This window comes from Mesoplodon bidens (genome assembly GCF_964165515.1).
Source record: "Mesoplodon bidens genome assembly, chromosome: 6".
NCBI classification, from domain to species: Eukaryota; Metazoa; Chordata; class Mammalia; order Artiodactyla; family Ziphiidae; genus Mesoplodon; species Mesoplodon bidens.
Window position 1 is genome coordinate 108,529,864 of NC_138162.1, and position 15,345 is coordinate 108,545,208.

General features: G+C 51.2%; 1 protein-coding gene across 2 annotated transcripts in view; it reads right to left on the reverse strand.

Annotated features, from left to right (window-relative positions):
- Positions 1 to 15,345, reverse strand: part of SCARA5 (scavenger receptor class A member 5) — a 119,154-nt gene that overhangs the window by 12,751 nt on the left and 91,058 nt on the right. For both annotated transcript variants that reach the window (XM_081238490.1, XM_081238491.1), the window contains exon 8: positions 624 to 818. In XM_081238490.1, the coding sequence (XP_081094616.1) occupies positions 624 to 818 (195 nt within the window). The remainder of the gene's footprint in view (positions 1 to 623; positions 819 to 15,345) is intronic.

The window sequence follows — 15,345 nt, forward strand, 5'->3', positions numbered from 1 at the left end:
TAGTGTGGTAAGGATTACAGGAGTGAATTTTTTTTTTTTTTTCGGTACGCGGGCCTCTCACTGTTGTGGCCTCTCCCGTTGCGGAGCACAGGCTCCGGATGTGCAGGCTCAGCGGCCATGGCTCACGGGCCCAGCCGCTCCGCAGCATGTGGGATCTTCCCAGACCGGGGCACAAACCCGTGTCCCCTGCATCGGCAGGCGGACTCTCAACCACTGCGCCACCAGGGAAGCCCATGAGTGAACATTTTTAACATGTTTAGAACCAAGCCTGGCACACAGGCAGTGCTATCTAAGCACTAAATAGTAACAAAAATGTAATCGGGACAAATGGGTGTGGGATTAGATAAGAGCCCTGAGATGCAGGGCTGAAAACGGGGGCCAGTAGGAGACCAAAAAAGAAAGGGAGTCAATTCAAGGGAAGGAAGAATGTTCTAATAAGCAGAACTGTCTGAAGACAGACCAGCTCGCCTGGGGGCCGTGAGCATCCCGTGGTCATGGCGGGAAGGATCCAGGCAGAGCCCGGCTGACACTGGCAGGACTGCTGTCAAGGGGATGCTGGACAGGAGGGCAGGCCTAGGCCTCCAGGACCCTCGCCCCACGTTCTCCCCCTCCGGGTGCCCTACCTTGTCCGAACTGAGCCGTCCGGTGCACGTCCTCGGAGCTGGGGAAGCCCAGCATGCGGCACACCACGTCCCCGTCCTTCTTGTCCCAGCCGTCATCGCACACGGTGCCCCAGCGCCGCTCGTGGTACACCTCCACGCGGCCCTGGTGTGGGCCCGAGCCGTTCACCAGCCGGACCATCAAGGCCTCCATGCCACCTGCCGGGAGAAGCACAGGGTCACGGGTCACTACCCAAGCTGCACACAGTCCCCACCTGGGGACCCCCCCCGACTCCCCGCCACCACCCAACATAGGAGAGGGGAGCTGGGGCTACAGCCGAGGTGGAGCCGGCAGCCAGCAGAAACCGTGGTGTCACCCCTGCCCATTATCACCCCTGCCCGTCTTCTCTCCACCTTTTTTTTAAAAATAGACTTTATTTATTTTTAATAGCAAAATTGAGAAGGAGGTACAAAGATTTCCCATAGACCTCCTACCCCCCCTACCCCATGCACAGCCCCCTTCACAACTATCAACACCTCCAGCACGGCGGTAATCTGTGAACCCACATGACACGGCATGATCACCCAGAGTCAACAGTTTACACTAGGGTTCACTCTTGGTGTTGTCCATTCTATGCTTTGGGCAAATGTCTAATGACATGTCTCCATCATTACAGTGTCCTACAGAGCAGTTTCACTGCCCTAAAAATCCCCTGTGCTCCACTTATTCACCTGCTATCCCACCTCCGAACCCCTGGCAACCACTGATCTTTCTCCTGTCTCCACAGTTTTGCCCTTCCCAGAATGTCATATACTTGGAATCATACGGTATGTAGTCTTTTCAGATTGGCCTCTTTCACTTAGTCATATGCATGTAAGGTTCCTCCATGTCTTTTCATGGCTTGGTAGCACATTTCTTTCTAGCACTGAATAATATTCCACTGTCTGGATGTACCACAGTTTAGTTATCCATTCACCCACTGGAGGACCTCTTGGAAGGAATTATGAATAAAGCTGTTACAAACGTTCCTGTGCAGATTTCTGTGTAGGCAGAAGTTTTCAGCTCATTTGGGTAAATACCAAGGAGCAGAATTGTTGGATTCCTCTCTACCCTTTGACACCTGGTGACCAGCTGTCAGGCCTGCCAGAGCGGAGGGTGAAGGGGCACAGAGGAAATCAAGGGACGGTCAAGGCTTTGTGAACAGGTGGCCCTGCCGCGTACTTTAGTAGGTGGAGAGGTCCCCCAGGAGTGCCTCAGCCCTGCGCTGTCATCTATGTCCACCTTCCCACTAGGCTGTCAGCACGAAAGTGTTTGAAGCCAGACAGACCTGGGCGTGAATTCTGGCTCTGTCCCTTACTACCTGTTAAGTAGGGGACAGTAACTCATCAAATCTAAAAAGCCGCTGTTTTGTAAGGCCCGTCACTATTTTACATGCTACTAAGAAGGAAGAAGCTTTGCCAGTTACAGTGGCAGGCTATACAGATTGCTACAGGCTTCCAGATTTCAGAGATGTTAAAATGTGTGTCACAGAATCAGTGAAATACAGCAATAGGTGTAAAGAGCTTAGAACGGCGCCTGGCACATACAAGACTCTTCTTTCTACCTGAACGACCTTAAGAAAGTCTTCTAGACTCTCTGAGGGCATTGCCTCAACTGTGACATGGGGACAACACATAGGGCTGTTTTGCAGACTGCGTTAAGGCTCCAAGCACGGTGCCTGGCACACAGTAGGAAATAAGCAAGTCCTAGTTTGCAACCCCCAATCCCCATCTCTGATGGCTGAAGCCCTGTCACGTTCATCTATAAACTCTGTTCAGCACAGAGCTTGGCTGCAGGAAATGTACAGTAAACGTTTGCTACATCGATGAAAAAGTGAAGATTCATTCTTTTGCATTACAAAGCAAGGCGTTACTTCTCCAAGGGGAGCAGCCGAAAAAAACCTTTGGATCATCTCAAAGCCAGGGTTTGGCTGGAGAGTTACAGCGTCAGGAAGATACACACTGTTAGTGCCAGAGCTGGGATGACAGCTTGGGTCTACCGATGTGTCATCTAAGGTCCTTTCACCAACCTGCCTGCTATGCCATGAGTTGGGGTGGGGGGCAGGTATCTTCGCCCCTCAGGGACCTGAGCTTCCTCTTGACAAGATATTGGAGTGGTCACTGAGTCTTAAGTCTGGCCACACATCAAAATCATTAGCAATGCCTGTGAAAAGGCAGATTCCTGGGCCCACTCAGACCTACTGGATCAGAATCTTGGTGGCAGGAGTTAGGGATCTGTATTTTTTACCAGTGTCCCAAATGACTGTGAGGTAATCTACGTTTGTGGAGTGGCCTTTGGGAGCGATGGGATTAGGTGATCTGTAAGGTTCCTTCCGGCTCCATGGCTCAGTGATTCCAAGACCAGGGACGAGGTCAAGGTTGCCACTTTTGCAGCCAGTAACTGCCTGGACATGTGGGGTGGAGACGGGTACAACTGTGCTGTGACACAGTGACAGGTGTGTGATACAATGCAGGAAAACCCTTCCACGAACTGCCCGCGAAAACAGCAAACCTGGACTTCCCTGGTGGCGCAGTGGTTAAGAATCCGCCTGCCAATGCAGGGGACATGGGTTCAATCCCTGGTCCAGGAAGATCCCACATGGCAGGAGCTACTGAGCCTGTGCTCTAGAGCCCATGAGCCACGACTACTGAATCTGCATGCCACGACTACTGAAGCCCACATGCCTAGAGCCCGTGCTCCGCAACAAAGACAAGCCACCTTAATGAGAAGCACGTGCACCGCAACGAAGAGTAGCCCCCACTCACTGCAACTAGAAAAAGCCTGCGCACAGCAATGAAGACCCAACACAGCCAAAAATAAATAGATTAATTAATTAATTTTTAAAAGTCCTTATCTTAAAAAAAAAAAAAAGAAAGAAAATAGCAAACCCAGTCAAGTTCTGCTCCCAGTAAGTACTGCACCCTTGGACTATGTTTTTGTCTTTCTTTTCTTGACCGGCTGGGCTAGGGGATTCCCTCTTCTAATGACTGTGACTTGGCAAAGACCTTTTTTAAAAAAAAATTAATTAATTAATTTCTTTATTTATTTTTGGCTGTGTTGGGTCTTCGTTGCCGCACGCAGACTTTCTCTAGTTGCAGCGAGTGGGGGCTACTCTTCGTTGCGGCGTGTGGGCTTCTCATTGCAGTGGCTTCTCTTGTTGTGGCGCACGGGCTCTAGGCGCCCGGGCTTCAGTAGTTGTGGCTCGTGGGCTCTAGAGCGCAGGATCAGGAGTTGTGGTGTACGAGCTTAGTTGCTCCGCAGCATGTGGGACTTTCCCGAACCAGGGCTCGAACCCGTGTCCCCTGCATGGGCAGGTGGATTCTTAACCACTGCGCCACCAGGGAAGTCCTGGCAAAGACCTTTATAGGCTCCTGGAGGAGGTGGCAGAATTGATAAAGCCCGCATCTGTGCCACATGGGAAAGGAGAGGAATTAGAACTGGCTGTGTGTCTGTTTTGAGTTGCCCAGGCTAGGAAAACCCCAGAATATTCTGCACAGGGGGACCAAAGAAGTCCCCAGGAGACCACACCATTCCAAGATGCTGCAAGAGTACAGTGTGATGGCATGGAAAGGCTCCTGGCAAAGTTTAATTCCATTTTCTATGCATCCTTCATCCCTGACTATTCTCCTCACATGGGTTTGCATCCTTCATCCCTGACTATTCTCCCCACGTGGGTTTACAAGCTCCAGCCAGGTTATCAGAAAAGGCTGAGGATGAGCAAGAGAGTGCAGGAATCCTGGAGACAGAAAACACAGAGAGAAGCAGGATGCAGAGGCCAGGTCTGAGACAGGGACGCTCCCCTGGGAGCAGTCATGACAAGCTAACCTGGAGCCAGCAGCAGCAAAGGAGGCCTGGCCCCGGGTCAGGGGTTGGCCCTGGTGGGTTGGCCGAGGCTGAGATGTCAGCCTTGATTTCTCCCAGACCCGCCTCACCTCTGTCACCACACTGTCACGGTGGCAGTGGGCCACGCCAGGCCAGGAGGCCTCCAACAGCAGCCTCCGTGTGGGGTCATCAGTAGAGGGAGAAGGGGCAGGAGCATGCTGTGTGTCCCAGAGCCAGCCAAGCCGAGTTCAGGGTCAAAATAACAGGAAGAAGCTGGGTGGAGAGTGGGCAAACAGGGCTGGTGTTCAGAGATTCCCCCTTAATCTCTCCACTCTGGCCAGCCTGAACTCACTCTGTTCACTTCTTTGTTTAGCCAGAAAAGTGATCATCTATTAGGGGCTTTGTCCTGTTCCAGGAGCTATGGCTACATCCATGAACAAAGTCTCTGCCCTCGTGGACTGATACTGTAGTGGGAGAGACTAGCGATAAAGCTAGGAAACAAATAAAAATATAACTATGGCCACATAGTGATGCATAGATGGGAACAGAAGCACAGGAAGGGAATGGAGCATGGAGGGGGCGCCACCTTGGATGGGGAGACAAGGAAGGGAATGGATCATGGCGGGGTCACCATCTTGGATGGGGAGACAGGAAGGGAATGGATCGTGTGGGGGCACCATCTTGGATGGGGAGACAAGGAAGGGAATGGATCGTGGAGGGGCACCATCTTGGATGGGGAGACAAGGAAGGGAATGGATCGTTGGGGGGCACCATCTTGGATGGGGAGACAAGGAAGGGAATGGATCATGGCGGGGGGTACCATCTTGGATGGGGAGACAAGGAAGGGAATGGATCGTGGAGGGGCACCATCTTGGATGGGGAAACAAGGAAGGGAATGGATCATGGAGGGGACACCACCTTGGATGGGGAGACAAGGAAGGGAATGGATCGTGCGGGGGCACCATCTTGGATGGGGAGACAAGGAAGGGAATGGATCGTGGGGGGCACCATCTTGGATGGGGAGACAAGGAAGGGAATGGATCATGGCGGGGTCACCACCTTGGATGGGGAGACAAGGAAGGGAATGGATCGTGCGGGGGCACCATCTTGGATGGGGAGACAAGGAAGGGAATGGATCATGGCGGGGGGGCACCATCCTGGACGGGGAGACAAGGAAGGGAATGGATCGTGGGGGCACCATCTTGGATGGGGAGATAAGGAAGGGAATGGATCATGGCGGGGGGCACCATCCTGGACGGGGAGACAAGGAAGGCCTTGAGTGGAGACCTGAACGAGCAGAGGGAGAACATGGACCTCCCCCCACCCCACCCCCAACTCAGAAAAACCCATGTCTGTGCTCTGGCCTAAGATTTTCATGTCCTTTAAATCTCAGCTTGAATGTCACATCTCTCCGAAAACCTTCTGTGGTTCCCCCATACCTGGCCACAGCCCCTTCTGTGGACATACTTATCACTCCATGTAATAATTGCCTATTTACTCTTTTGGGACACTGTAAGCACTCTGAAGACAGGTCATGTGGCCTGATACAGTGCCTGGTACATCAAGATGCCCAAGCTGGGCTAAATGAAGCCATGCACGAATGAATGCGCTCAGATAGTATATACCCCAGTGGGCAAGTCCTGTCTAGTGGACACATCTCCCCAGAGCCAATGGCTTTGGTGGGGGCCTGAGGAGAGTCAGCATCAGGGCTACCAGTGTTTCCAACACCCTCTTTATTACAGCACAGCCGCTTCTACTCAGTCCCCTCACTGAGGGCTTCTTTCGGTGGGATGGCCCTGGATTCTGGACCCAGAATTCAAGCTATTGGTACAATGACCATACATTCCAAATGAGCAAATAAGGCTGTGGTCTGTCATGTGATTATAGTGAGTGCTGAAGGAAATCTGGAGAGCGTCACTTGGTTGCTGAAATATTAGAATTCCCAGGAGGCTTCAATGTATATGGAAGTGGCAAAAGAATACTTGGAAACAGGTCAACTTCCAAAAATTGGAAACATATGGTAACCATAATTATGGGACACAGCGTCAATCCTGGTCTATGCCCCATGCTCCACACACACCAAGCAAGATCACAGCCCCCATCAGTCCTGTGGCTATGTGTGTCCCCCGCGCCCCGCACACCCGGACCCCAGGGTTGGCTCATCAAGCACTGGAGCCTGTTCCTTGTCACTTGTTCCCAGGTCTCCCCAATCCAGGGCTTCTCCCTGGATGGAGGCTGAGCACAGCTCCCTGCCCACGGGATCGGCAGATGCTGCATGCCCCAAAAGAATCAATGAGGCTCATCTTGGTCTAGCTCCATCTTACAGAACATGGCACGAAGCTGCAATTTTTTAATCCTTTCTTCCCCTAACAAAAGCCCATCCCTGTGGATACCTCCCTTAGGAAATCCGTGGCTGAGATTTGACCTGATTATGATGCAAACTGCCCCAATTCAGGGAATCAGACAGTCTAAGGGGCTTTCCTAGGAACAGAATCTCTAGCCTGCTTTGCCCTGGAAAGCTACGGGGGGGCCTGGAGGCAGCCTTTCCCAGGCTGAGCCATGATGCCACCTCCTGGAATGTACTTGTGGAATCACCCAGTGATGGCAACACTGACCCCCTCTCCAGCTGAGAAGAATGTCATGACTTGCTAAGAGGTTCGGGTTTCTGTGGGCAGAGGGTGTACAGGTCGCGTACAAAGCCCAGGCACTCCTAGGCCAGTAGTCAGAGGGGATGGCCCAGGTTGGGGGCAGAGGACCTTAGGCTGTCACAACTGCATGTGACTTCCCCTGATAGCTGCCCTTGACCGACAGGCCTCTTTACTTTCTTCTTTTTTTTTTTCCTTTTTTTATTACTTTCTGCTTTATAACAAAGTGAATCAGTTATACATATACATCTGTTCCCATATCTCTTCCCTCTTGCGTCTCCCTCCCTCCCACCCTCCCTATCCCACCCCTCCAGGCGGTCACAAAGCACCGAGCTGATCTCCCTGGGCTATGCGGCTGCTTCCCACTAGCTATCTACCTTATGTTTGGTAGTGTATATATGTCCATGCCTCTCTCACTTTGTCACAGCTTACCCTTCCCCCTCCCCATATCCTCAAGTCCATTCTCAAGTAGGTCTGTGTCTTTATTCCTGTTTTACCCCTAGGTTCTTCATGACATTTTTTTTTCTTAAATTCCATTTATATGTGTTAGCATACGGTATTTGTCTTTCTCTTTCTGACTTACTTCACTCTGTATGACAGACTCTACAACCTAAGTGTCCATCATCAGATGAATGGATAAAGAAGATGTGGCACATATATACAATGGAATATTACTCAGCCATAAAAAGGAATGAAATTGTGCTATTTGTAATGAGGTGGATGGACCTAGAGTCTGTCATACTTTCTTCTTAACCTCCCACCTCGGGGAGCCCTGGGAAATCCTTCCCGAGCAACATGTGGATCCACAACTCCACAGAACCCAGTCCGCCCAGTGAAGCTCATGTGGCTATCTGAGTTTGATTCATAAAGGGAACCCCCTGAGTGAAGAGAATATCAAACTCTTTCTCTTGCTCTGGGGTCCCTACTCTGCAGACTGGAATCTACCTGGACATGTGCCTATGGTTTGTAAGCGGAGAGGACGGTAGCGACCACCAGGCTGGCCCACACCCTGCTCTCTGCAGGAAGAGCCCTGCCCGCGTTCCATCTCTGGTCTGGGAGACCCAAGCTGAAGGGAAACACCAAACGCTGTGCCCCACCGAACACCTGGAGGATGAGTGGAGGGTTTCCTGACTTGATAGCTTGTCCCAAGTCGTAGCCCACTAAGTCCTGGGCACGAGTTTTTCCTTCTACCTCCCATAGCAAGGACCCCCCGATGTTCTTTTTTCCCTGCTGCCCCAGATTTGGGGTCAGAGGTTCTCCCTTTTTATACAGAGAAGCAGAGAAAAGTCCCTTCCACCAAAGCCTCGACCAGCAGCATCACTGTAACTAACAGAGGAGGAAGCTGATGCATGGAACTCAGGGCAGGAGACTGGTCCTTTCCAGCTGGGTAGCCTCCTTGCTCTCTCCCAGATCAAAGGGTTCAGTCATTTCACCAACAAGTTTCCCAGAGCATCCGTGGCTCTAATCCCTGCTCGGAGCTTCCTGCCTAGCTGCAGGGCCAGACCCCAGAAGCCGCCTCCTCCTTCCCTGCCCTGCTCTGCTGACCCTGCCCATTACCCAGGCCACTCCTGGGACCGACCATGAGGCCCTCATCCACCCTCCTGCAGCAGGATCGCAGGTCTGCTCCAGTCCTGACCCGGCCCCTCAGTAAAGAGGGTGGGGCTGAGGCACAGAAGAGGTCAGATGGTGGAGAAGAACAAGACATTGTGTCTGGATGAAGGAGCTTTGCATTTTCTGGAGATATCTCTAGCAACAACTTCCTCACGCTCAGTTGTAGGCTACAGATGTCACCACTATTTGGTGCATTGAGCTACTTTTAGGTAATCGTCACACAGCCTTTAGGCTTTTCTTTTTCCTTTTTTGCTGCACCGCGTGGCATGTGGGATCTTAGTAGTTCCCTGACCAGGGATGGAACCCATGCCCACTGCAGTAGAAGTGCCAAGTCTTAATCACTGGACTGCCAGGGAAGTCCCTGGGCTTTTCTAACCATCACAAATGATGGAGAAGCCTAGAATTTCCCAGCTGGCAGAGACCTGGAGATCATCATAATCCAAACTCTTCATGTGATACACAAGGGAACAGAGGCCCAGAGAGGTGCTGTGTTTGCCTAAGGTCATCCCACAGTCAGTAGTAGAAGAGCTGGGACTGAACTTGAGACTTCACATTGGAACCAGTTCTCCATCTTTATCTTCCTTTCTCTCCAAGTCCTTCATTCTATTTTTTTTTTTTTTTTTTAGCCACATTGTGTGGCTTGTGGGATCTTAGTTCCCTGACCAGGGATTGAAACCGGGCCACAGCAGTGAAAGCACCAAGTCCTAACCACCAGAGAATTCCCCGAGTCCTTCATTCTTCATGGGATCTCTGCGTGGGTCCACTAAGTCGGCTTCACATCTTTGGTGCAAGATGTCTTTGGATGGAGGAGTCCCCTTAAAAACAAATGACTTTAACCCTTGAATAGTAATACTTCTACCCTAAAGGCACAGAAACAATTTGGCTTCTCCTAAGTCTTCTGGGAGTTCCAAGATGGCAGGAATACCTTCGTGAAGCACAGCTACTGCTGAGTTTGTCTATGAAAATGAAGATGTTGCTGTTTCCAGCTGGGGAAAGGATAAACCTGTCTTAGCTTTCGAGAGGAGTGATAATATTCCATTGACATCCAATGTGATTCTACTTCCTGTGCACAGATGTGGGGGACTGAAGATGCATTATCTTTATTAATTCTCTATACAATGTATGTATTTCTTTTTTCAGTTACTCATTTATTTATCCATCCAGATGCACTTATGGAATCCCTATGATATTCCAGAATTGTACTAGGTGCTAAGGATGCAAGGACAAATAAGTATTGTCTACCCTTGAGGCACTCAAATGAACTAACAGCCTAAAATGGATAAAACCACAGAATGTCAGAGCTGGTAGAGACCTCAGGGACGTCCCAGTCCAAACCCCTCATCTAAAGATGAGGAAACTGATGTTCAGAGCTGGGACGCCAGATCCCTCTCTTTCTAGACCACTGCTCCTTCCAGCATTGGCATTTTCAGTACCCTCAATACTTAACATTACGCTTGGCCAGCTGAAAAAGCTAAGTCAATGTTTGCTGACTAGGTGGGATGAATGGCAGATGGGTGGATGGATACATGACTTTGTCAGGGGGTCCGATCAGAATCCCCAGCTGAGTACCGCATGGTTCCTGTATCTCTCTGGTTCTAGTCTTAACCTTTGGTGCCTCCTGTTCAGAATGGGTGCAGTGTCTACCCACTGAGCCCACCACACCAGAATGAAGACCGTGATGGGGGGCCCTGACCCCGGGTTGTATCTATTTGTGCTGCTTTTCTGTAGATCATTCTAGACTCCCTGTTGCTGGTTGATTTCTAAACATGGATTGACCCAGCCATGGGGACACAGAGGGTTGGAACCTGCTTCTTCTCTGGACACAAAAATGCTACAAGGCAATTCCAAACTGCCCCTGCTAAGTGCCACCAGACGGGATCTGGGGTGGGCAGTGTGGGGTAGGTAGGAGGGTGGTGAGCCAGGAGGAGGGGACTGGCAGGGGCCAGGCAGGGCACGCTGCCAGCGTTCTTCTTAAGCCTTAGAGGCACTAGGACACTCTCTCTTCCTCCTTTCTTCCCCTGTCACACTCACTTCCCAGGGTGCTTGAGGGCATCAGTGACAAAGATCCTCTCCTTGACCAAACCCACAGTTTCTAACAGCTCCAAGCTGCATCCCTAGGATGACCCCAGCCCCCCCTTAAAGTGCCTGCCTGAGAACACTCAAGGCTGCTAAAGGAATTTACTGTTCATTCCAGCCGCCATCTGAAGACAGCACCCTGTCTCCCAGCCTCTGTGGGAGGGGAGGGGCTTAACTTGAATCAGGCCCAGTTAGCAACCCAGATGGGTTTCACAGGGACCAACCCCCTCCCGCTTTTAGTAATTTTTCACGTCCCTGACTCCACTGAGTCCCCACTCACCCCTCACTCTCCCATTAAAATGCCCAGTCACCCCTGTACGAATCAAAGTTGAATTCAATTCCCCTTGACCTCATTGCCCCACTACATACAGTATATTACTGAGTAAGATCTCTCCTGATCACTTTAGCACCCAGCTTTGCTTATCTTTGACATCAGGTGTGATAAGACTGGCATTAGATAAGCTAGTCAACCTGTATGCCATGCTCACAGCCCGTGGGCACTTCCTTTCCCATGTGTAAGGCCATGAGTGATGGATGGGTCTGGCTCAGGAGTTCGGTCCAAACCACTAGAATGATGTAGCAGGATCACCCAGACCCTCTCAGGAATCTGAGTGGGGGGAATATGCAGGCAGCTGAGACGCAGCAGAAGCAAAAAGAGGCAGGGACAGTGGAATTAACAAGCCGTGTCGGACATGAGACACTAGAGTGAAGACATGAACCCCAGTCCTGAAGCCCCCAGAACTGCCTGGGATTCTGAAAGAACTTCCCCTTCCAGGCTCTGCAAGGCCCACTGGTATTATGAGCCCCAGTCTTCCAAAGTCTTCCCAGGTGTCCTTACCATGTGACCCCATTACGTGAAGTGACCCAGTGAGTCTCTCTGGTCCTTGCTACCAAAAATGCCCAAAGAGAGCACCTGTGAATCCCACACACCCATCTGAAAGCTGCTTAGCTACTTGCCTCTTCTGTGCTCGGTGGATTGGGGAATGTGGAGGGAGGAAAACATGGTGGTGGGGATCCCTGTGGGAGGCACCAGGGGAGAACGGAATGAGGCTGGCTCTGGACTCAGGAACAGGGTCTAAATCCTGGCTCTACTATAGGACCAGATAGGACCTCTCTACACTTACCCTCTTCTTAAAATGGGTACAATGGTGATGGCTGGGAGCAGTCGCACATGTCAAAGACTTGGCATACCACGGGCACCCATTACTGTGAGCTCCACCCCCGGTCAGCCAGCACTTCGCCCAGAAACATGTGCATCAGCTCTGAGACGTCTTCATGAGTTGCTGAGTTTGGCTTGGATACCAGTAGCCCCATCAGGGGTGTATCCTTGGAAGTCTCCTTGCAAAGCCAGCCTGCTGCCTGGGGAGCGGGAGCAGGGGGGGCTCTCATCCCTCCAATTGGATTAATCTCCTCCTAACTTCCTCTGCTCTCCCCAGGGCTCAGTTCCTGGCTTCTTAGCATATTAGGGGAGGGGGACAGGGGTGTCAGCAGAAGACTGGCTCCTGCTGTCAGCAAGTTTCTGCTCACTAATGCAAGCTGGATGTGATTCGTTAAGCAAGGCCACTCCGGAATGGTCCAGGAATGTGAAGCCAGGGCTGAGGCCACTCTGGGGCTCCCAGCACATATCTAATATGTGGGGATTCTTTTCTAAAAAACAAATATCTTTGCTCTCTTTGCCTTGTAAATGTAGATGTAGGAAACGCAAGGTCTTAGACAAAGCAGGCTGGGTCTGCTCCAGATTCCCCAGCTTTGGCGTTGAATGCCTGAGCCCCAGAGCTGGAAGGGACTCTGGATGTTGGCCTTGAATCCCCCCTCCCACTTCAAATACAGGATTCCTCTCCACTCTGTACCAGGCCTGACAGCTGCTCATTCTGCCTCTGGGGATGGAAGGGAACTTGACGGTATCTCTTGGGAATCCATTCCAGGATTTTAAAACCAACATCTGGTTTCGCTCACAGGGCACTGGCATCTCTGGAGGGCTCCAGTGTTTTTTTCATCCAATTACTCCCTACCTTATTTTACTCTATTTGCTTTGGGTTTCAGGGTTATAATTGGGGGGGGGGGCGAGATGCAGAATAACTTCCTCTTTCTCCAGCATCGGGTGGGAGCACAGCCGAGGGAGTGGCTGCATTATTCAGCCTCTCAGTGGGTCCGGGAGGACAGCTTAATGACCAGTAGCTACCATCTCGGAACTGGTTTCCAGGGCTGGGGCAGCCTTAGAACTACCCACTGCCTATGGGGCTTGTCTGCACCTGGCTCAGAGCCGCCCCAAACCCAGCACAACAAAGGCAGGTCCTGGGTGCTGCCCGGGAGAGATTTCAAGTCAAGGGTGGACGGTAAAGGGAACTCATGTACACTCAGTCCCCACGACATGTCGGGCCCCGTGCAGAGTGCTCACGCCTGCCCTTGCTCATTTACCGTTCACAATAGCTCCATGAGTTAGGCATTATGACCCTCACTTAACAGAGGAGAAATGGGCCCATGGAAGTCAAATAACTTGCCTAAGGTCACACAGCTGCTCCGGGGTGGAGCCAGGGAGAGCAAAGGCCTTTTATTTTCAAACCACAGAGCCAACTGCCAGGCTGAACACTTCAGACAAATATTTAATAACAGCCCACACCATATGTAAAGTACCTTTCATCTATTTCCCAGCAGCCCCCTGGATCTGTAGGAATTCATGTCTTTAGGAATAAGGGAAAGAGCCTGGGACTTAAAGCCGTGGTTCTTGACCCTGGGCTTCATGTAAGAATCACTGGGGTGCTTCAAAATCTACCAGCGGGGAATCGGGGGCGGGACATTTTTGAACAGTTGGCAGGTAGTGGAAATGCCCAGCCAGGGCTAGAAGCACTGTTGGAGAGGATGGATCTGGGATCAAGCCTGGGGCTACACGACTTCACAGTAGTCAGGTCACCTCCTCCAGGAGGGCCTCCCTGACCTGTGGCCCCCCTATGTGCTTCCCACAGATGAGAAATAGTCCACCACCGCTCCCTTGGCCAACCCGCATGCCCCACCATTGGAAGCTCCCAGGAAGTGACAGGCATTCAGCATCCTTGTGGTTCCCAGTCGCAGCCCCACTTGCAGGCAGGGACCTAGCACGTCGCCATCAACAAACGGTACTAAATTAGTGAGTGGATGAATGAATGGTTGAGGGGCACTAGGAACAGAACTGATCCCTAAATACCCCAGAACCTGCTTGGTTGTGCATCAGAAGGGCCCAAAAGCCCAGGGAACTTTGCTTCTCAAGAGATGAGAGGAGGAGAAACCCAGCATAATAATGAAACCTCATAGCTCCTTTAGGTGTATTTATCCTGCCTTCTAGGCCCTGCCAAAGCAAAACAAGTCGAAAGAAAGGAGATTGTGGGGAACAGAAATAAACACATGGGGCTGGGAAAATAGGCTCTGATTCTCTGCAGCTGCAGAGTAGAGACCCGGTGATAATCTAGACCAGCTGCCCTTTAAGGAAGTTGAACTTTTCTTCTCCTGTGAAGAAAGAACTCCCCATGCCCCCAGCCAGACTGCAGCACAAGGGCTCTGTGCCTGCCTAGACGGGGCACTGCTCCTTCCCCTGACATCCACAGGAAATGTGGTCTCTATGGGAAGGACAGGAGTCATCCCACAAGCCTAAGGAATTTCCGGTCAGGCTGGAAAAGCGATGCTGGAGGGCATCGCTTTTAAAATGTGGTCTGGCCTGCGGGTGCACTTTATAAAATGCTATTTCCTAATGGCAATCTGCTCTAAATATGGTGATTTATGCCTCTTCAAAGAACTTTTGTTAGACGGTCTTATTTGATCTTGGCAGTCCTCCTCTGGGGTGGTGGGTGTGATACCCATTTTACAGATGAGAAAGCGGATACTCAGAGAAGGAAAGTGACTTTCTTAAGGTCCCAGGATACAGTGGCCACCTCTGGGTCTCCAGCCCCACAGGCCACTGTACTGTGTCTTTCATTGGGGGTCACATGGGGGTACTCGGGACTTTACTGGAGAGAAGGAATAGCAGAAGTATCTCCCAATTATCACTGTACTTTTTATGCTGGATTTTTTTCTTAACTGTTGACTCTCCCATTGGTCTCCCCAACTCTACTGCATATTCCTTGGAAACCAGGAATTTGTCGTGGCTGATTTTGTTCCTCTAATGCCCTAGCCATGGTCGCCTGGCTCCTAGCAGGTGTTCAATGAAAATATGTCTGATCAAATAATAAACGAAGCACATTCCCTGCCCAGTCCTGAAACACAGCCTCACCCTATCACAGTGGGAGGATGTCGCTAGTGCCCAGAAGCTCTGCTTGGAGCTGGATTTGTAGGAATTTACTGGGCGGCCTGGGTGGAGAGGTGAGTCCTTTGCCTTGCTTTTGCTCCTGGGCCTCTCCAAGGGCAGTGAGGGGTCATAGAGGGTCAACAGGCCTTTAGGACTAGAAAGAAATGCTGTAGAGCCGGGAGCAAGGCCATGATTCTGAACCCTCATTTTGTCACGGGTATAGCTGAGAGGAGGTGCTGACGTTTACACGGCATCCCTCTAAAGCCTTCACGGACCATTGTCTTACCTCTAGGGCTC